The 23,125-nt window shown below is 44.1% G+C and overlaps 1 protein-coding gene across 1 annotated transcript in view; it reads right to left on the bottom strand.

The window, feature by feature from the left end:
• The window catches only part of AGBL1 (AGBL carboxypeptidase 1), a 477,711-nt gene extending 456,734 nt beyond the window's left edge, over positions 1 to 20,977 (bottom strand). Inside the window, exon 1 of the mRNA XM_075897043.2 lies at positions 20,730 to 20,977. Within this exon, the coding sequence (XP_075753158.2) occupies positions 20,730 to 20,780 (51 nt within the window). The 5' untranslated portion in view covers positions 20,781 to 20,977. The remainder of the gene's footprint in view (positions 1 to 20,729) is intronic.
• Positions 20,978 to 23,125: the final 2,148 nt, after the last annotated feature.

A 23,125-nucleotide genomic window follows, 5' to 3' on the forward strand; every position in this document is an offset into this window, starting at 1 on the left:
CTTGCTCTGGCCCACTGCATAGCTGTGAATTTCATCTACACCGCTTGAAAGGGTATAGGGGTATTTTACATGTGCAACCCAGAAGCACTATGCCTTGGAGTGGCACTTAACTGCAGTGTTAGGCTGTGTACTAGAATAATTCTGCAGGCTGTCAGTGAAGAGAGGCATTTATTTAAATCCAGATATCTGGAGCAATTAGAACCTGATGCCCTGCAAGTTCCTTGTTTCTTTTTTCCCCTCCTTTTTATAAACAGATGTGTCCTTGTGTAAAAGTTCCTCCTGACACAAGGTTCTTTTGTGTCACTTCCTCCTTCTATTGCTAATGCATCTCTAATAGAGCAATTATTGTATTATGCAGAAGTAGGGGCAAAACACATTATTATATAACCTTAAAATGCTTCTATCAAAGTGGAAGTGGTTTTAAAAAAATCAAAAAACTTTAACATAAATCAAAACACCTGATATTTTGCAAGGGACTTTTAGACTTCTCGTTTATGTTTTTAATGATCTTTCAGTAATTAGTACAGATAATTTCCTCTCAGGGTTAATTTCTAATTCACAATGAGTTGCTTGTGATATTTAAAGACTATGGACGGATTTAATGTTATCATCATTCAGCTCTTCCTTTTCTAATCTATTTTTTACATTTATGCAGAATTATCTTTGTTTAGTGTCATTATTCTGTCTTTACTATTTCATAATAATGTTTTATATGGCTTTGGAGATTCTTGCATAATGATTTATAAGTATATGTGAACTCCTACTGTTTATTTATATTTATTTGATTTATACATGTACGATTACTGTATTTTTAATTATAAAAACTACAGAAATTTTTTTAAAAACTCTTTGGTTCAAATATTAAGTCTTCCCATGACACAGCTAAGAACTAAGCTCAATAATGGCAGAAAACACAGATATATGGCTGTTGATTTTAATGGTACTGAGGAGAAAATAGAAAGAGAAATGCTACTATCTGTGTTCAGAACACTTTATTGAGATTACTCCAGAGAATACACAGTCTTCAAAAAATGGATTTGTGAATTAAAGAAATCTTTGCAAGATATAATATTTGTCAGAATCCAAGTGGTCCTTGGGATCCATGTAATATTTCCAGGTGTACTTGTTAATAAAACCATAAGACTCAGAGATAACAGCAGTCTATAGCATGGGGCATTTTTAGCCCTCTGGAGACAACCACACATCAAGTGCCAGTATGTGCTAGTGGAAATAAGCTAGCCATAATGAATAGAAATGAAGCAGTCACTGCAAGGCCTACTGCTGTTTGACTAGATGAGTCAAGGTAAAAGAACAACTATATGCCTTTTCTTGGTTGGTGTTATAATGGTGCTGGCCCCGGATGTGTTCCAAGGGGCAGCTGAAAACTATACCCCTATGGAAATATTCCTTTGCTACATGTTAATCCATTTATCCTTTGCATGCTAGAATAATGATGTGGAGTAAGGAACTTCCTAATAAAGTTCAGCACCCATTCTTTTCTATTGCTTGGTGCCCTGCCATCTGCTCTTATCTAGCCCAGGGTCATTAATGCTTTGTGGAACAACAATGGCAATGTTTGAGGCAGTCAACATTAGCTGCCCCAAACGCCTACCACTTCCAGGGTTAGGACTAGGGGAGACAAATGGTTGCCAACTATCAACAGCATGTCAATTTCCTAGTGCAGATAGACCCTGAAAATGACTAGTCTAATTTTCCTATCCACCCTGAGTAGGGGAAAAAACAAAACCAAATACCATCAATAGATAAAAAGCATTATCATTATATGGCCTGAAAGCTAAGTTTCATTGACTTGGAAATCAGATGGTATTTTTTTAAGAGCAGGTAAAACAAGCATGATTCTATGATTATGATCATCTCTAGTCTGACTGTCCTCTACATTACAAACCACAGAACCTCACTTACTGCTGAACTCAGTCCTTATCCTTTCCAAATCATAATGAAGAATACATTCTATTTTGAGGCTGTTTGTGATCTAACAGGTATGACTAGTGATACAAGAAGGGACAATATATATCTGCATTGTTTAAAAACCATTTTTATATAGATTTTGGCAGTGTCTCTTTAAGATCAAACCCTAGTCTCCCTAAGTAGTAAGCCAAGTTGTTGAAGGGTATGAGCTGGATACGTATCTTTGGGACCACTCTATAACAACATCTTTAAAAAATATCTGTGACTAATGCATGAGACATATAGCAACAGAATGCAGACTCCTCCATATAAAAGGGAGAAGGATTTTTTCTGAGCCATTGACACACCAGGTTGGCTATTCACAATAAGCACATTTGCCCTCAGCCCGCACATGTCTGTTCAGCTGGTATTTTATTAGCCTTGTATAAGTGAATGAGATCACCACCAAACTTACACTGGGAAAACGTGAGAGGAGTTAAACTTAGAAATGCCAGCTTGCCTTGCTAGACTAGTTAATACACCCCAAAGATGAGATCTCTGGGTAGTGTGGCTCAGCGGGAACAGCAAAGAAAGAAATGAAAGACAGAATTAAGCTAAGAAGCCACTCTCCTTGGCCTATTGCTGCCTCTCCCTTTGCACTGCTTCTGCATTTAAGGCCTGTACCCAGAGAAAATTGAGGGACAGCATTGGCCTAATATGAACAGACCTAACAAGACAATGAGCACGAAGTCACTTAACACACCACTCCTCCATCACACTCTCATTCTGTTCATAACCGTACACTTGGGGTGGCTCTGATTGAATTCAGTTCTCTGGACTGAGGATTTACATATGCTCCTAAAACGTGTGAGAATGTGACGGGGTAACAGAAACTGAACTGTGCATCCATCAGCTTCTAAGGAAACACTGCAAAGAGATGTCGCCTATGTGCTGCTCTTATCCCAGTTTATGTCATTTATTGATAGAGTTTCTTCCTACCCACAGTGTGACAGGCTACAGTGGTCCACAATGTAATGCTGTGAGAAGGTAAAAGGGATCCTTGTGCAGAGAATGGATTATCTGCAGAATCCAGAATCCATCTATTGCTCAGCAAATCAGGTCTAATAGAGGATCAGAGATCAACCAATGTCTCTCTGCCCTAGCGCTGAGCAAACACAGTCTTGGTAGGGTGACCTGGTCTCTGAGAGGTCTATATTCCAGAGAAAAATTGGCAGTGGTTTTTGGCTAATGCTAGAAGCTGGTCCCTGCTTGGGCAGAACTTACTATCTGAATGGAGATACCAGTATTAGGGCAAAGTATTATTCCCTCTCATTTTATCCAGGTCTGTTCTCACTTAAAATTATAAATGGGCATGCCCAGTGTAACAGTGTCCTGAACACTATCGTGACAAGACCAGGACCAATCTTGCCAGTCTCCGCTAGAGACGTGGCCACCCATTTTGCTCAGCCAAGCACTGACAGCCTTCTTTTCAGATGCCCATACTGTATTACCAAATTTACACATAAAGTTGTTCCCCATAGTGGGTGTTTTCAGAACAACTTGCTAGGCAACATTTTCCTTTTTTTAAAGCATACATCTTATTAATGCACCTGTTCCAGCAGTTGCTCTTGAAAAACCTTTCCATTGGGAGGGAGACAAGCTTCCTAAACCCATTTCAGGGGAGACTATCCCAGATGAAGATAGATCAGGTCACATGACCAGTGTCCCCTCTAAGATTTTTCAACCAGGAGCGGAGTGAGTTTTGGCTTGTGCACCAATATTGAGGGCATGTGCGCTGGTTTGGATGTGTGCCACCATAGAACTCAATTTATTAACACACACATGCTCCCAGACACTGGAGCAGTCCCCACCCCACCCCTTCCACTGCCATGCGGCATCCATTCTCTGCCTGCCCCCCCTTCCACTGCCATTCCAGACCACCAGAGCAGACCCCCCCCACGGCAGATCCCAGCCCCAGTCACCAGAACAGGCCCCGGCCCCTCCTGCCACAAGGCAGCCCCAGCCACTGGAGTAAGCCTGCCCCCTTGCCATGCAGCTGCAGCAGGTCCTGGACCCCCACCCCAGCGGTTCCCTCACCATGCCATCTCATCCGGCCTCACCCGCCAGAGCAGCTGTCTGCCGCGCAGCTCTCCAAAGGAGATGGGCAGGGGAAGATTTTTGTGTATGGCTGCTCAGGCGAGCATCTTACCAGGAACTATGGTTACATGCATTCCTTATTTTCCATCTCAAACACTGATGCACACTTTTGGAACTTAGCTCCAGGCAAGGACACCCTCAAAATACACACAAAAAAACCCAAAAGGGAATGCTAACCAATACAGAAAAATCTCAGGAGAGTATCTCTCCACAATTCCCTCCAGAAACTGTTCCCATTTGGGTTTATGCTGCTGGTTTATTCCTGGAGGAGCAGAGTCAGTTAGTTCCTGTGACTTCATGAGCTCAGCATTTTAATCACAGGAAAAGGTCAGGTGAACCATTGCCCCTCCTCCCCTTGATCTGCAGCATAGATGAGGGTAGCATTCAGTATGCCAAACAAGCTGCTTAATGGAAGGAAATCTCTCTCGTGCTTCCCAGGTTAATCATGAAGGAAAATAATGGATATAGCTCTATCTTCATTATACTATTAGTGCTGCCTTGCCCTTCTACAGAGAATCTTATGCAGAGATTTTAAAGCATTTTATAGATGTTGAGCCAATATAAATTGTGCTCTGAGTAGAGCTGATAAAAGGTGACTTATCAATATGATTTAGGGTGACAGTCCATATCATTCTCATGAACTAACCTTCCAATCTCTCAGCAAGGCAGATGAGTCTCAGCCTCCTTTGTTGTCCTGATGGGGAAGTGGAAGCATACAGGTTCAAAAGTTACAGTAGGACTAATAGAAAGGCAAGGCAGGTGGGGTTATATCTTTTATTGGACAAACGTCTGTCTCTGGAATACCTGAGAATGAATCTCAGGACATCTGATTCTCAGTCTCAGGCCTTAGCCAAAAACACATCCTAGTCTTCATTATTCCAAGAATGAGAAAAAAGAGCAAGCCTGGATACAGGAAATAGGGTGAGATTTACCTCCACTTATCCCAGAGATCAAATTTGCACCAAGTGCATTTGAGAACTAACACCAGTTCTGAAAACTGACAATCAATGGATATGAAAGACCCCTTACAGTAACGAACTGTAGTAAAACACAGCTGTACAGCATCCTCCTTAAGGTTGGTGTTTCAGCGTCAAAGTATCCCTCTGTTGGAAGGGGAGAAACATAGCAAGAGCAGTTATTTCCCTGCAGGACCACATCCGGATTGCCCAGTTTTTCAATTATATTAATCATAAAGGCTTTCCTACCATCATTAATTCCATTTCAACCTACAACACCTCTTTAAAAACCAAGCAGTGCTCTTCCTAGAAAATAGTCTGTGAAGAGAAAACACAGCCAAACCCACTCCCACCCCCACCCCGAAAAGATTAAGGGTTAGCTTTGCCCTCTGAATTTCTTCTCGTGCAGATGCTATTCCATGAATCACTAGCAGGTCTAGAAATGAATGAGTCCACTCTCTTCTCTGCGATATGGCAGTGCCCTTCAGAAGGAGATTCTCCATTATGTCATTCATTCTCTGTCCTCTTTGGGAAACATGAAGGAGGAGTTAAATGCACTTTATTATAAAACCCAAGAACAAATCTTTGGCTTCCAAGGACACCTTAATTGCCATAAAAGATGGTTACTCTCCTCCAAACAAAGTAGTTCAGAGTAAAGGAATATGGAGCTGCAGAGAACTGTAGGGTGACTAGTTTTCCCTTAATTTAAGTAACATCCTTCATTGTACTAGATCTTTATCACAAAAGCTACAGGTGGACTAACAAGGAATGCCTTCTGCCTTGCTCTTGTACAGATGGGAAATAAGGCCACTCTGCAAGAGGAAAACCTGGCTCCAGACTTCCCCAAAGTTCTGGGTTGTTCAATATTCTGGTTCAGCCCCTTGTAAAGATGGGTTCAGCCTCGAAAATTGGGAAAAAAGATGATGCCAAATTTCCCAAAATGTTGAGTGTTTGGTTCCTGGTATAACAGAGAAGGGAACCCCAACGTTGAAGCCTGCTGCTGGAGAGCTGAAAATGGCAAGGAGGACTCTGAGGCAGAGGGTGATAAGGGCTGGACTTCCCTTAAGCAAGGATCCCCCATCCAGTGCTGGGAGAGGAGAGAAATGGCAGTGGAAGGGGGCGGTGTAGGACACTGTGGGGACACCAGTACTTGGCAATGAGTGAAAGATGCAGATAGATACTGGGTGGCACTCACCTGTGCCAGAAGGGGGCCCCTGTGCAGCAGGGTTGTTCTGGTAGAGGATTCCACCCCCAGAAAAGGGAAGGTCCTGTCTGTCCCTGTGAGGCAGAAGCCTGAGAGGGAAGGGTCAGGGTCAGCCTGCTAGAGTGGCACTAATAGATGGGCTAATGGGGAATACTAGGTCTCAGAAGCCAGTAGGGCTGACAGCCACCAAGGGCCTTGGGGCATGATGTGGGGGAGCCTGGCTTTGTGCCCCAGGAAGAGGCAGGGGCAAGGGCAGAAGGGGTGAGGCTGAAGGCTGTCAGCCCTTAGTGCCGCCCAGACTGCAGTGTGGGCCCCCCCACTCCAACCCTCAGAGCCACACGGAGCATCGCTCCCACAGCAATCCAAAAGGCCTGGGGCTTCGGCTACTGCTGCCACCGCTGTAGTGGCTGCACCAAGGCCCTTTGAATCTCCAGGCCCCAGAGCAATTGCTCCATTTGCCCCTCTCACCCTCCCAGCAGGCCTGTCTACAGCAGCCAGCAGGCAAGTCTGGGGTATGTGTACACTGCAAAAAATTTTCGGAATAAGCTTTTCCACACACACCAATAAGGGTGTCCACACACACCTTTTTCTGAAAAAGCTTTTTCAGAAAAAGGCTGATTCTTCGTGGAATGAGGTTCACTGCCGTCAGAAAAAGCCCTCCGTTATTTTGACTTTCTGTTGAAATAACTCAATTGCGGTGTGGACGCTAGTATTGTTTTTCTGGAATAACGGCTGTCATTCCGGAAAATCGGTGCAGTGTAGATGCACCCTGGGAGCTGGTAAAGTGGAGCAGTGCAGCTGGGTCACCTGCTGCAGGGACTGAGCAGCCCAAGCCCAGAAGGGCTGCAGGAAAGAAAAAGAAGTAAACACACATCCCAAAGGGGCCGGGAGGGGGTGGGTCCAACCTCTCCTGCCAGTTCCAGGCCTCCTGTGTGCCCTTGAAGTACTGGATTCCCCAAACCATGGGGCCTACAGTGGCTGATCCAGTCCGTCCTATGGACAGAATAGCTCAGTCTCCAGTAACTATACTCTCCCACAGAATAAGAGCACAGTTGTGCACCTAGTTTACATACACAGTTACCATAAAGTTCTGCGCAAATGCAGCTATCTGCGGATAGCAATTTGTATCCACACACGGCTCTAGTTTACCCAGAGCTGTAGGCAGAGTTAATGCATTTGTATGCACAATTGCATTGACCGTGTCAGGAAATCAGCGTGTCCCATACCTCCCTCAGCCATCCATACCCTCTGGGATAGATTCTGCTTTCATGGCAAGAAGGGGATATAACTCAATCTTGTCTGCTTGAAATTCACATTCCCCCTCATCCCTCTCCACTGGAGGGAATGATGTGTCTGTCATACAAGATGGCTTTGGGCCATGGCTGGAAGCTTTGCTCTACAGCTCATCAAGCTTTTTGTGTAAACAGGTGCACATAGATTATCCATGAGACACACACTTATTAAGAGAAAAGAGATAGGCAGCAGGGAATTGTTCTCTCTCCTGCCGTGGTGAGAAGAATGCAGTCAGGGGATAGAGTCTGGCAAAATGCCCAGGTCCCAAGGCAGCTCCTAGACAAGTAAATACAGCAGAGGATTTTAGACTGGAATTTTGAAAAGGATCCTGAAGGCTGTAAAGACCCTAAACCCCACATACCAACACTTACACCTAGAGGAAGGGGTGTCCCTCTTCTGTGATACATCGGTGAAACTCTGTTCCAGGCAGCAGGTTCTCCTCAGAGTTAGCCATGACCTGCTAACTGTTTAAAAATGGCTGCCTTTGTTTGCATTATGTACTAAGTGGTATTTAACAATTAAAACTCGTCAACAAATTTTCTAACATTGCCCAAATCCTCAGTGTAGACAAAGCCAATGAGGTTGGACCAATGTAAGTAACAGAGTTTGGCTAAAGAAACTTAAAAAATGGCAACAAAATATTGGAATACAAATAAGATCACATTATATATAAATGCAGGCAAGATGGTCTACCCAGTCACATATAGTTTTGCATGGTGTTTTATCCATCCTACGATGCTCCACAGAGTTAAATGATAAGCAACGCCTGTGGGGGAAAGAAAATATGAAGCAGAGAGAAAAATTAGAGGTTTTCAGAAGACATGTGACAGTGGAACTGATGTGATTGATGAATATATGTGCTTCTACATATAAGTATACATTACTGTTCCATGCTTCCAGGTGGCTTTAATGTGCCTTTTTATACTATAGACTGATGGAAACTTCAAGCATTGAAATGTTAGCCAATGCTAGAATTAAGGTTGTCCATGCAACTTTAACCAGCCCCCTTGTGTATCTGCATTATGATACATTCTTTTTCCACGGGAATTCTGCCTCATTCCATGCACAGAGTGGATGGTGCTCAGTGAATGAGTAAGCTCTTCAATATTTCATTTTAGTCTCATTGTTCACTGTGGGCCCCATGCAGTATTCATTGTATACATCCAAACCTGGCACTCAATGCAGGATTATTAATTTACTCCTGGGCTTTTTAACGGTGCTTTCACTGTAATATTTTAGATCTTTACAGACAATAATGAACTGATCTTACAACTATCTTGGGAGTTAAGATGCTATTGTCTTCCTTATTTTACATATGGGGAACAAAACCACAGAGATTAAAACTAAAAGTGTCAGATAACTCGGGTGATTCAATTCAAGAAGTGTAGGATATAATTTTTCAGAGAATTTAACATGTTAAGAGCACAGCTCTCACTGACCTCAGCTGCAGTCATGAAATCTCAGGAAATCTGCAAATCAAACTGCAGGCTTCTTGGGTTACACAACCAGAAAATGTGGGGAGCACACAATTGGTGAACACGTATGAAATGTCCAATATTAAGGACTTACCCAGAATCCCATTGGAAGTCTATGGCAGAGGCAAGGACAAACAGATTCTACAGGGTAGCATTCAGCTATCTTAACAAAAAGACTGTCCTCTCTCTTCTTGCCATCTTCTGCAACAAGTGAGACAGTGTCGGACAGACAACAGCCTGTTAACTATACAGTCATAATGCATTCCCAAAGCAGAGCCTGTCCTGTGCGCTGAATGAGGAACATGTCTCCATGGAAAAAATGGGTCACATAAATGAAGACTGTATCATAACACTTATGCATAAGGGAGGACTGAATTACTTTGCAATTACTTTAATTCTAGCACTCCCTCACTTTTAAGTGTTTGACTTTTCAAGTTTAACATTCTTTTAAGGTAGTAGGGTTTTAAAATATAATCCTTAAATAAGTGTTTTAGGTTCAACAAGCTTGGAAATACTCAGGGCCCAAACTTTCAACTTTACACAAGAAATGGCACCTGCTTCTGATGATGCATCTACACTGCACCGTTATTTTGAGATAATTAGCATTATTTCGAAATAACAATGCGAGTTAATTTTGAAATAATGGTCGGCTTATGCCAACATTTGTAAACCTCATTCTACGAGGAATAATGCCTATTGCTACTTCGGAATAACTATTCCAGAATAGTTTATTTTGAAATAAGCATGCAGTGTAGATGTGCCCTGAGCTATGCTTTTCCTTTCCTATGAGGAAGCTTAAATATATCCTGCCTGCAAAGCCTGGTTCTCTTCCATAACACATAGATCTAAACCCTAAGATCTGCAGCTTGCACTGAAGACAGTGGGAGTTGCAGTTGCTCAGGTCTTCTCAGGACTTAGCCCATAGTCAGTACAAAGCCCAGGAACCCCTATTCTTTTCCAACTTGATAAGTCCCGGGAAGATGGAACGGAGAAAAAGCATTCTGCAAAATCCACTGACATTCCTTTTCACTCAAGCAGCAAAGACCTTCCCACTTGATTTAAGGATAACAACACAATTGGCTTGTCAGCCTAACAGCAAAATCGTTCTAAAAAGTCTGCCGTAGGAGTAGGGAGTTTCGAGTATGCAATCAGTGTATCCTATATCTGTTTTCTGCTGGGCAGCACAGTGTCATTTAGACAGGAATCCATCCGCCTGGACACATGCCCAGTGAAATGCTAAATTTTCAACCCCTTTCTTTTTTTAAGTGTAGGAGTTGTGAACCCTGCAATACAGCACAGTGGGGGAGAGTTCAAGCCCAGAGATCTGCCAGCAGCCCCAGCAAGTGCCAGCTGAGCAGGAAATGTGCACTGTGACTGTAACCTTGGGAGGCACGTGAGCACTGTTCTCAGCTGACCTGAGAGGGGGCAGACAGACAATCTGGAATACCTCATGTGACATCCTGCACTGTAACCTAAGCAGGGTGTCACTGCTGAGCCTGACAAGGAGGGAAGAGATGTGAAAGGAGCATCATTTCCTTTCTTGGATAACTAGGTGATAAGAAGGGAAGAGGAGGACGGGCAAGACATGGGGCTGTCGCAGCCTTGAAGATGGAACACAGAACCATTTGCTGCCAATCAGTTCTCCATAGCAGTTTCCCAGTCCTATGGTCTATAAACCCTGGGGATTCAATGGTTAGAGACCAGGATAACTCCTCAATTTTGTATTGCTCTGGTGAGCTATTTTAATGACCTGTGTGGTTTTTTAGTAAGTCCCCAGACAACCCACCCTGATAATAAGTAAGAGATGGGACTGACTCATTCTCCTAGGAGATTTGGCACTGGTAAATAGCTATAGTATCAAACTTCCCAGCCTGTTTTAGGCAGTACATATATAAGGAAATGTTTATTTAAAGTGTCAGACCACATATAAATAATATGGCAAGGGGCACTAAATAAATCCACTCTTGCTCTCAATACTTCACTGTTTGCAAGAGACAGGATCAGGATGCAGGAAAGGACAAGAAGCCAATGATCAGAGCAGGAAGTGAGAGTCAGCTCTAACAACATCATTTTGAAAGAGCAGAGGCCAGAGAAGGCAGCAGAAGCAGATAGGGATGCAGGCAAGAGATGGTGGAGGAGTAAGAGTCACCGGCAAGGCTAAGCTGAATTCTTAAGAGCTTTGCTTTGCCGTGCAAATGAGGCCTGTAGAGCAGGGTCAGAGGTTTTTTTTTTTTTTTTTTAATCTAATCCTGAAGATGAAGCCTACAAGCAAGCAAAGTTCACATATGACATGGATGCAGGCTGAAACGCATGTCTATTCTGCCATGAGGTTTTCATGACAAAACATAGCTTTACTCCAAAGCTGCTTTAGCTTTAAGCATTGGTACTTTTTATTGCATTTATAACATGCCACATTTCAATGGGCTTTGGCTGTCCTTAGGGGATCATGTTCCCTAATTGCACTGAGAAGGCTTTTTGAAGAGCCCAGCACACATCCTCACCTCTAGTATATCCCATTGTGCCCAGATGCAACATTGCAGTGACTTTGTTTCTCAGATCTCAGAAATGGCCATTTCCTTGGCTCCACCATGGCCAGTCCCAATCAGCATTTTCTCCTGATAACTTCTCGGAGGGTATGTCTACACTACCCTCCTAGTTCGAACTAGGAGGGTAATGTAGGCATACCGCACTTGCTAATGAAGCCCGGGATTTGAATTTCCTGGGCTTCATTAGCATAAGCGGGGAGCCGCCATTTTTAAATCCCCGCTGCTTCGAACCCCGTGTAGCGCGGCTACACGGGGCTCGAACTAGGTAGTTCGGACTAGGGTGCCTATTCCGAACTACCGGTACACCTCGTTTCACAAGGAGTAACGGTAGTTCGGAATAGGCACCCTAGTCCAAACTACCTAGTTCGAGCCCCGTGTAGCCGCGCTACACGGGGTTCGAAGCAGCGGGGATTTAAAAATGGCGGCTCCCCGCTTATGCTAATGAAGCCCGGGAAATTCAAATCCCGGGCTTCATTAGCAAGTGCGGTATGCCTACATTACCCCGCTAGTTTGAACTAGCGGGGTAGTGTAGACATACCCTGAGTCATTTCAACCACCACTCTCCTACCAAGCCACATAACAGTTTTTTCCCTTCCTGAGGTAACTAAAGATCCAACATAAAGTTCACACATCAGCCCCCTTAGGGTTGACTGAAATCCTCTGCTTCCTGGTCCCTGCAGGCATTCTCTTGTTCTGCTTCTTCGCCAGCAGGATCCCTCCACTGCTTCCCTTCACAAAGGACTCACAGGTTACGTCTACACTGCGGTGCTATTTCGGGATACCGGAAGTATCCTGAAATAGCTATTTTGCGCCTTTTGAGCACGCCCATTATTTTGAAATATAACAGGCTTGCTATTCTGACGTCCCTGTAAATCTCATTCCACAAGGGTTAAGGGATATTTCAGATATTGCATAGCACAAATTGCATAGTTTATTTCAAGGTAAGGGTATAGTGTAGAAGCACACATGGGCTATGTCTACATTGGTGGGTTCTTGTGCAAGAACATCTTGTACAAGGGTTCTTGTGCAAGAACTCTTGCGCAAGAACACATCCACACTGCCATATGCTTTTGCACAAAAACATCCATGGCTGTGTGGACACTCTCTTATACAAGAAAGCTCTGATGGACATTTTAGCCAGAGGGCTTTCTTGCACAAGAAACCCCTGCCGCACGTCCACGCTGCCCTCTTGGACAAGAGCTCTTGTACAAGAAAGCTTACACTTGTTAGAAAAGACCATACCTCTTGTGCAAGAATCACTCTCTTACCACGCTTTACTGTAAATCTTCTTGCACAAGAACGGGCGGGCAGTGTGGATGCTCTGCGAAAGAACGGCCATTCTTGCTCAAGAACCCACCAGTGTAGACATAGCATGGAGTATGTCTACACTACCACCCTAGTTCGAACTAGGGTGGTTAATGTAGGCAACCGAAGTTGCAAATGAAGCCCGGGATTTGAATTTCCCGGGCTTCATTTGCATCTTGCCGGGCGCCGCCATTTTTAAATGTCCGCTAGTTCGGACTCCGTGCCCGTGGCTACGCGCGCACAGACTAGGTAGTTCGGATTAGGCTTCCTATTCCGAACTACCGTTACTCCTCGTGGAACAAGGTGTACCAGTAGTTCGGAATAGGAAGCCTAATCCAAACTAACTACTCCGTGCCGCGTGTAGACATTTAAAAATGGCGGCGCCCGGAAAGATGCAAATGAAGCCCGGGAAATTCAAATCCTGGGCTTCATTTGCGACTTCGGTTGCCTACATTAACCACCCTAGTTCGACCTAGGGTGGTAGTGTAGACATACCCATGGAGTTTATCTCTGGGGAATCTCCCTGCTCCTTATAGGTACTAAGTGAAGCCACTCCCAATAAACTACTCTTCTCCTTCTAGGTACCTGACTTTCCCAGACTCTTTCTAAAGAGAAATCCCCCTTCTTTACTCCACTTCTGTTCAAATTATGCTTTCCCTGCTTCACCACCGCAGCTGGAATCAGTCTAATTAAGCCCCATTAAACCCAGCTGGAGTGACTAATTAACCTTTGGATTGCCTGCTCAGTGAGGTTGAAGGGTTGTTGCCAAGTTTGAAAGGGTATGTCTACACAGCAAAGTTATTTCAAAATAACAGCAGTTATTACGAAATAACTTTATTAGCATCTACACAGCCAAACCGCTATTTCGAAATTAATTCAAAATAGCGGAGCACTTATTTTGAATTTGGTAAATCTCATTCCATGAGGAATAATGCCAAATTCAAAATAGCTATTTCGAAATAAGTGCTGTGTAGACACTTATATCAAAATAGGGGGCCTTCAGAGTTCCCAGGGTGCCCTGGTGGCCACTCCAGCCTCAACCAAGAACAGTCCTCTCCCTCTCTGGAGCCCTTAAAGGAGTTGACTCGGCCACAGTGCCTGTGCCAGTTCCAAGCCTGCCAGCCCAGAGCCAGCAGTCACTGCCCCTGACCCAGTGGCCCCAAAACATGAGCCAGCAAGCCACTGGCAGCCAGCCCTCCACTGTACCCCAGGATCATGGTCCAGGATGGAGATCATGGACCTTATTCACATTTGGGGGGGATGCCCCTAACGTCCATGATCTCCGCACTAGATGGAGGAACGCGGCCGTCTATGGCTTGATAGCTGCCAGCCTGGCCACCAAAGGTCACATGCAAACCAAGGAGCAGTTTTTCATGAAAATCAAGTTCATCCAGTGGGACTCCCCAACCCTGAGCCCTGAGCTTCCCCTCCCCCTTCTTCCCCTTACTTCCCTCTTCCAACTCCCTCCTCCCAGGTTTCCCCCTCCCCCTCCCACCTTCTCTTCTCCCCCTCCCACCTCCTTTCCCCAGTCTCACCAGCATTTCATTTCCCCACCCCCAGTTTTGTTAAATAAAGAGAGTTTGTGGTCATGAAAATACGTGTATTTTATTTGACATCAGGAAGGGGGGTTGGGAGGGTAAATGGAAGGACGTGAGGGAGGAATGAGGCACAAGCCCCCAGTGGGGCAGACCAGGGAGGCTCTTAGTTCTCCCCAGAGTGGAAGCTCTCCCTCAGGGCCTCCTGGATACTGACAGCCCCCCGATGGATCTCCCGGATGTCAGCCTGCAGAAAGTGCAGCCAGGCTTGTAGCAACACATCCATGAGAAGCACCAGAGTGCCCAGGGGCAGCTCTGGCGCCATGTTGCAGAGTGCTGTGGTGTCCCGAGTGAGGGCAACCAGAGCACACAGAGACAAAATGCTTTGCTGTCCCTCATTGAGGTAGGCAAGCAAGCAGGAAAAGCTGAGAACCAGCTGTCCGGGGGGGGGGGGGGGGGGGTCCCTTTAAGCACAAGCCTCAGATAGCCTCAGGCAGCAGCCACACAAAGTAACTCCAGACCTGATGCTCTGCCAGACCTGGTTCCAGCCGGCCTTAAATGCCATTCATCATCCACTCGGTGTAGACGCGCTATTTTGAAATAGCAAAATGCTATTTCAAAAGGCATTTTGTGTGTAGTCGCGTTATTTCAAAATTAACTAATTTCAAATTAACTATTTCGAAATAAGATATTTCGAAATAACGCTGTAGTGTAGACATACCCAAACTGAAGTTAAGTCCAGCTTGCCGCAAAGGACCAGCTAGCCTTTGCCACACAGAAATTAAATTGGTCCCTGGTGAATTTTCTTACAAAGAGTATCTTGCTTCTGTTTTGGTCTGTGATATGATTACATTTTCATGCTCTATGCCATATTATGCTCTGGGGAAAGGGCTCCCTCAGGCTAGGGGTAATGGAGTCTGGGTCAATGTCAGATGAAGAGAGGATTACCTCAGGTTTGGGGGCAAGGATACCTGTGGCCAGTTCCAGATGCAGAAAGAGTATTCTTCACTGGAGCTGGAAATATGCAATCTGTGTCACTGTGAGAGACAGAATGAGAGGACTCCCTCCTTCAAGCTGAAGCTAATAGAACCTGTGTCCATATGGAAAGGTGAGAGGTTTCTCTCCATCTGGGAGTAATGAGGTCAAGAGCTTGTGTTGAATGGGGAAAAGGCTCCCTGGATCTGCCATTAATAAAGTCTGGCCTAGTGCTAGATAATGGAAAGCTCTCTAATTCCTGGGATAAAGATGTCTGTGGAAAAAGACAGTTTTATGGTTTAAAAACAACCAGAACAATACACAATGACTAAAACCTCCTGTGAAACAGCTTTCTGTACATAACAAGCAATTTTTAGTGCCCACTAAAAGAAAAGGAACAGCTATTGACAATTAAGCAGGACACAAAAACAAAGAGACTAGTCTGTGGGAGCTATTCTAGAGAATAACTAAGTGCACAGAGATACCATCAAGAAATGCAAACATCAACACAAGCCATCATTTCTCAGCCCAGTGCTGCCAAAGTAGAGAAATATTTATAGCTATTTTAAGTTCCAGCAATGGTCTTTTTATCACTGGATTCTTGGAGCAGTGCTAGGTGATAGTGTCATTGAGCTACACTGGGGATCATTCCTGGGAGAAAATAAGAACATGCTAGTATTGTAATTCTCATCATGAACTCGTTAGGCTTGTCTTACAGCACCAAATCACAAAATCGTGGAAATGCTGGGCTGCAAGGGACTTTGAGAGGTCATCTAGTCTTGCTCTCTGCACTAAGGCAAGAACAAGTATAGCTAGACCATCCCCGACGTGTTTGTCAAATCCAGGGGTTTTCAAAGTTGGGCCATGGGCCTACCCAGGAGCAGCCTGAGGCCGGCTGCGGCAGCTGGCGCCCCAGGCAGAGCGCGCAATCGGCACCCCGCCTGCAGGGCCGTCAATGGCCTGACATCATCGGCGGGCACCCCATGAGCCCCCGTGACGTCATCATCGGGTGACCCGGGCAGCGGTGCCCTAGGCGGCAGCCGAGTCCTCCTATAGCCACGGGCCACCCCTGGGCCTACTCAGGTAAGCTGCTGGCAGGCCATGAGATGCTTTATTTAAGCATCCATAGGCATGGAGCCTCACAGCAGCCTGGCCCACACCACTTCCTCCAAGACCTCACCAGTGCCAAACAGAGAGGGACAATTACCTCTTTTGTCTTACATAGGATACTCCTGTTAAAATACCTTAATGATAGAAGCGTTTTTATCAAATGCATCACATTGTTGACTCATATTCAAATTATGATCCCACTATCAGCCACAGACCCTTTTCAGCAGTATTACTGCCTAGCTAATTATTCCCCATTTTGTAAATGTGCCTTTCATTTTTTCTTTCTAAATGAAGTACTTTTGCACTGGTCTGTATGGACTTTCATCTTATTGTTTTCAGACCAATTCTCCAATTTATTCAGATCTCTTTGAATTCTAATCCTGTCTTCCAGAGTGCTTGCAACCCCTTCCCAGGTTGGGATCATCCACAAGTTTAATAAACATACTTTCCATTCAATTATCAACATCATTAATACAAATTTTGAATAGTGCCAGATCAGGACAGACCCTTGTGGGATTTCATTGAATATGCCCTCCCAGACTGGCAGGAAACCATGGATGGCTACACTTTGGGCATGTTTACACAGCAGAGCTAAAGCTGAAATAAGCTACGCAACTTGAGCTACATCAATTGTATAACTTAAGTCAGAATAGCTTATTTCAGCTTTTGGTGCTGTCTACACCTCAGGAAGTCCGAGAAAGAGCACATATTAATGTCAGTTATTCCAAAATAACACTGCTGTGCAGATGTACCCTTTGAGTACAGTCCGTCAATCAACTGCGCATCCACCATATAGTAATTTGATCTAGACCGGTGGATCCCAACTTTTTTTATACCATGGACCGGCAAATATATTCACAGACTTTTGGCGGACCGGTAACATTTTATTTGCACATTTGCATATCTTTATGCAAAATCATTTGCATAAAATCATTAAGATCAGAGTCTGCAGATGCCTATAACACTAAAAAAATCTGTTAAAAGAATCCTTTCCTTTCTTTTCTTAAGCTATTAACACCATTTGCATGACTGAAAATATACAATGTAGTATTATTGATAATTGATATGATGATTAATAATAGCATAAATTAAACATTATACTCACACACTTTATTTAATGGGACTTCTGCTGCTGCATCATTTCACACACTTCTTTGAAGTTTACATCATAACTGGTCAAATCCCGCTTCATATGCGTGCACACACGACTGGCTAGGGTGATCTCTCTCTCTCTCTCTCTCTCTCTCACATGCACACAAACACACACACACACACACACAGATTCGCTGGGAGCTGAGCTCTGCCTTCCGGGGCCACCCCACATGCTGAGGTCTGGCAGGCAGCGGGGGGGTCCAGCTGGTAGAATGCAGGCATCCCTCCCTGCTCTAACCACTAGCCTGCACTTCCCTCCTCTTTGCATAGAGAATGTAGGCAGCTACTGTGCGGCAGCTCAGGGGGCTGGGATCTACCCCAGTCCCAGCCCCCAGAATTGCCGTGAACAAACAGATTCAGCTGGAGAAAGGGGCCTTGAAGAGACATATGACCATATCACCTGATGCTGGCATCCATCTTGGATGCTGCATTTTTCCACAAGAGTAGAGGGGAAGATTATTATTTCCATTATTATTATTCCCATTTTTCCTTCACACTGGGATAGTTTGCTCTTATATGTTTAATAATGTCTCTTTGAAAAACTAACAGCTCTTCTGAACTCTTTTTTTCTGTAGATTTTTTTGCATGGGACCTACAAGTTCTTTGAGTTTGTTAAAGTCTGTTTGTTGTTGAAGTCCGTTGTCCTATTCTGCTGCACTATTTACAGTCATGATGTTTATCATTTAATAATTGTTTACACCCCAGACTAGGGTTGCCAGGTGCCCGATTTTGAACCGGACAGTCCAGTATTTGAGCTTTCTGTTCAGGAAACAAATTGAGAAAATATAAAAGACAAAATATAAATGTCCGATATTTTCTAAATAAGATGTAATGGAGATTGTGATATTATGCCAAGTGTGTTTGGTATTTTTGTTGAAACCATCTGGCAACCCTACCCCAGACCTCGTCCACATTCACAGCTGCAACCAGCTCCTCACTGTCAGTCAAAATCTAGTCCAAAATGGCTGACCCCAGCCATTGCTTCCTCCACTCACCCATAATGCCAAAATGATGGGCGACCGCAACAAGACTGCTCTTTGCTTTGGTAAGTGAGTTTACAGAACTGAGAACCAATAGCACTGTTTGAGTTTGGGGTATTATGGACAGTCACTGTACTAGTTTTCCATTCACACAGCTCTGTCTTTCTCTGTAGTCCTGACCCACAGCTTCCCATACTATACCCAACCCAGGCCTACACACAACTTTGCCAGAGAACTTCAATTCTGATTTCAGGTAATATCTTTTGTTTTTAATCCAGGACCCATGCTTATTTCCCTTACACCCCTCGATCCTGAGAAGTCACAGAGAATGTTAGGACAGTGTCCTTTAGCGAGAATAACAAGAAGAAGGGACATAGTAGAGGTCCAGAAAAAAATGAATGCCACGGGGAAAATAAATTGGGTGTTTCTATTTGTACTTCTTCATAATAAAAGAATGAGGGACATCTATTGGAATTAAAATGAAGACAAGATTTTTTAAATACAGTACATGATTAACCTGTGGAACTCTTTGCCACAAGATACCAAGATGAGACATCGGTGTGATTCATCAAAATATTCATAGTTATATCAGCTTGGATAACACATGTCAACCCTCAAGCTGAAGTATAAATACTAACCATTATAAAGTGTAATTTCAAAAAAACCTGTCTGAAAAGCCTCTGCTGTCCTGTCCTTAGGAGTTTGTACAGCCACTTCTCTAAGGATCGAAGAGCACAGATGATACTGGAATAGATAAACCATTGATCTTATCCCATAAGGAAATTCTTGTGTTTTTAATACAGCACTCTTGCTATTCTAGTTCTGGGACTTGTCTTTGTGCAGGGTTCTGACTCACATAACTAACAAAGGTAGTCTACTTCACAGGTTGCTATTGCCTTCAAAGGTGTTGGGATGTGAGTGAAACAGGCTGCTTACTTGCATCTCATGCATGTTTATGTATCTTGTTAGTCTGTGACTTGCTTCTATTCAGCTAGTCAGCGAATCACAAAAAAAAAGGAATTTTTAAAACTTTGAAAAGTAATTTTTTTGTAGAATTTTTTCTGAATGAAGCACAAAATCTCACCTTACAAAACAGCAAATAGTCCAGCAGCACCTTAGAGACTAACAAACATTATAGATGGCATCATTAGCTTTTGTGAGCACAACCCACTTCTTCAGATTAAATTACAGACTAACCACAGGCTATCCCTCTGAAACTCTCACCTGACCCTCATGATAATGGATGTTTTAGGTTCAACCACTGCACCTAAACTATGTTTGCGAAAAACAAGAGCACAGATTCCCCTGACCAGACCATGCATCACATCACAGGAATGCCCATGGGTGGAACATTCTGTCCACCTGGGCTGGTGACTCACTCATGCAAATGGTGCAACATCACACAAATATGATAGCAAGTGCTATAAGGTCAAAGAGGTGTGTGTGCCTCTTCCTCCACATTAATCTCTGGTGGAGCCTGACCACAAATGCCAGAAAAAGAAGCACCAAAATCTGCCATTGGCTGAGGCTCCCTACAGTTGTAGGGAGCTGTTTGTATGAGACATCCTCAACCTACTCATGATTCTGCCTGAGGATCTCACACCAACCCCTCTCTCAGTTCTTTTGGGCTCTCTTCTATTATGTACATGCAGCGGACACCAAAACCTGTCTGAAAAGCCTCTGCTGTCCTGTCCTTAGGAGTTTGTACAGCCACTTCTCTAAGGATCAAAGAGCACAGCATGGACTTGCCCATCTCAGAAAGATCTGCTGTTGCCTTCCCAGCCTGACTCATAGGCGGACAGCTCAGATAGGTCCCATTCTCTTTCTCTTTCTCACACCTTCCTATCCCTGTCGCACACTGGCAGATCCAGGGTCTGAGATGCTGCACTCAAACTAAACTCAGTAATTGATGCAACGCAGCAATCACCAGCATTAATCTCTGGACAGAGTACGTTCATTTTGTGAAAGCTTGCCAGGGCGGGGGAAAGATCAGGGCAGGACTCCTGTGTTCAGATGCCTTTGAAAGAAGGCAGCAGGGAGCTGATCAGCAGCCTCACCCCAGCCAGTCATTGCTTGTCGATTGCAAAGGAAACAAGCTTGACTGTCTGTACCATTAGCTCAAGCTCATCTTACCTGGAGGGTGGAGAGAAGGAGTTGCAAGCCACTGGCTTCTTGTTCTGCCATGCTGATTTCCACTCACAATCTCTGCCTCTCAGCAGCAGACACAATGCAGCTGGAACACAGAGCTGCCAAGCTGCTTTTCTGTGGCCCCCGTCCTGTTTAAGAAACGAAGACGCTAAACACAGATCCCAGATACATGCATGCTGCTACCACTAATAATGACAGCAATGCAACTCTAGACCTCAGCGGGAGAGATAAATGTACCCCCACCCCGCCCCCACCCACCTCCAGACTCTCACATACACTGTGACAGGGAGATTAATTCCTATATAAAGAGTCCTAGGGATTACGCAAAGTGTTCAGAAAAGGTCGGGGTGTTTGGTGTGTGGCAGGGGGAGTCGGGAGGGTGGCAATGACAACAAGAGAAAGGAGAGCCACAAACCTCACAGAAGTGCAGGGAGACGGGAGGGAGTGCTATAGCCCTGGCTTCCTGACAGACATTCCCAGCTGATCTGCTGATCAGTTCCAGAAGGCCCTAAGTGGACACTTGTCTGCCTCTGTCCTAATGAAATTGGAGACACACATACACAGAGATACATTCAGCATTAGCTAGTGCTGACAATGAACTGAAGTGTGGAGATAGTCAAAGGGACAGGGAGAGTGGAATCAGAGGAGCCTCTCTGACATTCTAGGCTTACTCACCAGATCCCTTATCCAGTACATCAAGCAGTCTAGGACACAGAATGTGGTAAGTCTCAAGAATTAAACAGGATTAGTGGACCTTGAGCATCCAGCTCAAACTCGCTATGAGGACTGGTTTGTCCTTTAAATGATCAAACACTCCCTCATATATTGCATACACAACAACAATGCAAACATTAGGGTTGCAACTCCAGCTCTCAAAAGTTAGGAAATTCCAGAAGTAAGGACGGGTTTGCATCTTTATTTTGTCCCCCTTGTGCATATGCCTGATGACAGTCTTTAATTACATGATCACCCTTACCCCACACAGGATCCCACCCTCATTTGGTGCACAAAAAAGATGGACCTCATTACTACATATGCATATACTGTGATTTTTTTCAAAGGCTTATAAATTGGCCAAATTTGGGCACTTTTTCAAGTGGATGGCTTTGGCAAATCCCCTTGAGTAATTGTTACTCCCTGTGACATTTTCTTTATATGCCCAAGTTTTGCTTCAAAACATGCAAGCATTCTTGTTCTCCTAACTTTAATTGCAAAAATTAATCTTTGTCAGCACAAAATGTAAAATTTTGCTTCCTTGAATGTCTGGAGGTTCTCATTCAAAAACTGGGCCAATTCCTGGGGGTTAAACCTGCAAACTTTCTCTGAGTTCATTCTAAAATGGGAACTTTTTTTTGCAATTGTGCAATGTAATGACAAACTTCAAACTTTGCAATTTTCAGTTCAAATACTGGACGTGCCTTCTGGTATTTATTAAGTCAGACTTGCTTAATCTAAAATACTGTAACATTGATGCACTATTTATATTTTCACTGCATTGAGTCATAGAGTTCTTTATGTATGTAACTTTCATAACATTGGGTTTAATTCTTTTTCTGGTTTGTAAACTTTGCTGAAGTGCAATATGACAATGCTAAGATACAATGTGAATTGTATCTTAAATGGAATTATATCTGTGAATTTATTCCCATACTTGTTAGCGAGGAAACAAGTCAGGACCTTTTTCACTGAATGCCAGCTCTGTGCCATTGACACCCGAGGGAAATATCTATTAGTTATATCATATTAGGGTTCTGATCTTCTGTGTGCTTTCTTTGCTTTCTTCACTTTGGCTATGTCTAGACTGCAAGCCTCTTTCGAAAGAAGCTCTTTCGAAAGATACTTTCGAAAGAGCCTCTTTCGAAAGAGAGCGTCTAGACTACACGCGGAATTTCGAAAAAGCAAGCCGCTTTTTCGAAAGAAAGCACCCAGGCTGTGTCCAGACTCAGGGGGGTTTTCGAAAAAAGTAGCCTTTTTTCTAAAAAAACCTCACCTGCGTCTAGACTGCAGCCGCGTTCTTTCGAAATTAAATCGAAAGAACGCGGCTTTTCTTTCGATGGCGGTAAACCTCATTTCACGAGGAAGAACGCCTTCTTTCGAAAGTTCCTCTTTCGAAAGAAGGCGTTCTTCAATGTAAATAGGGCTTCTTCGAAAGAGAGCATCCAGACTCACTGGATGCTTTCTTTCGAAAAAGCAAGCCGCTTTTTCGAAAGTTCAACGTGCAGTCTAGGCGCTCTCTTTCGAAAGAGGCTTGCAGTCTAGACATAGCCCCAGTGAGTCTGGATGCTCTCTTTCTAAAAAGCCTGTTTGCTTTCAAGAACGCCTTCTTTCGAAAGAGCACTTTCGAAAAAAGGCGTTCTTCCTCGTGGAATTAGGTTTACCAC

This window comes from Pelodiscus sinensis, chromosome 14, assembly GCF_052426305.1.
Source record: "Pelodiscus sinensis isolate ZL-2025 chromosome 14, ASM5242630v1, whole genome shotgun sequence".
Classification (NCBI taxonomy): domain Eukaryota; kingdom Metazoa; phylum Chordata; order Testudines; family Trionychidae; genus Pelodiscus; species Pelodiscus sinensis.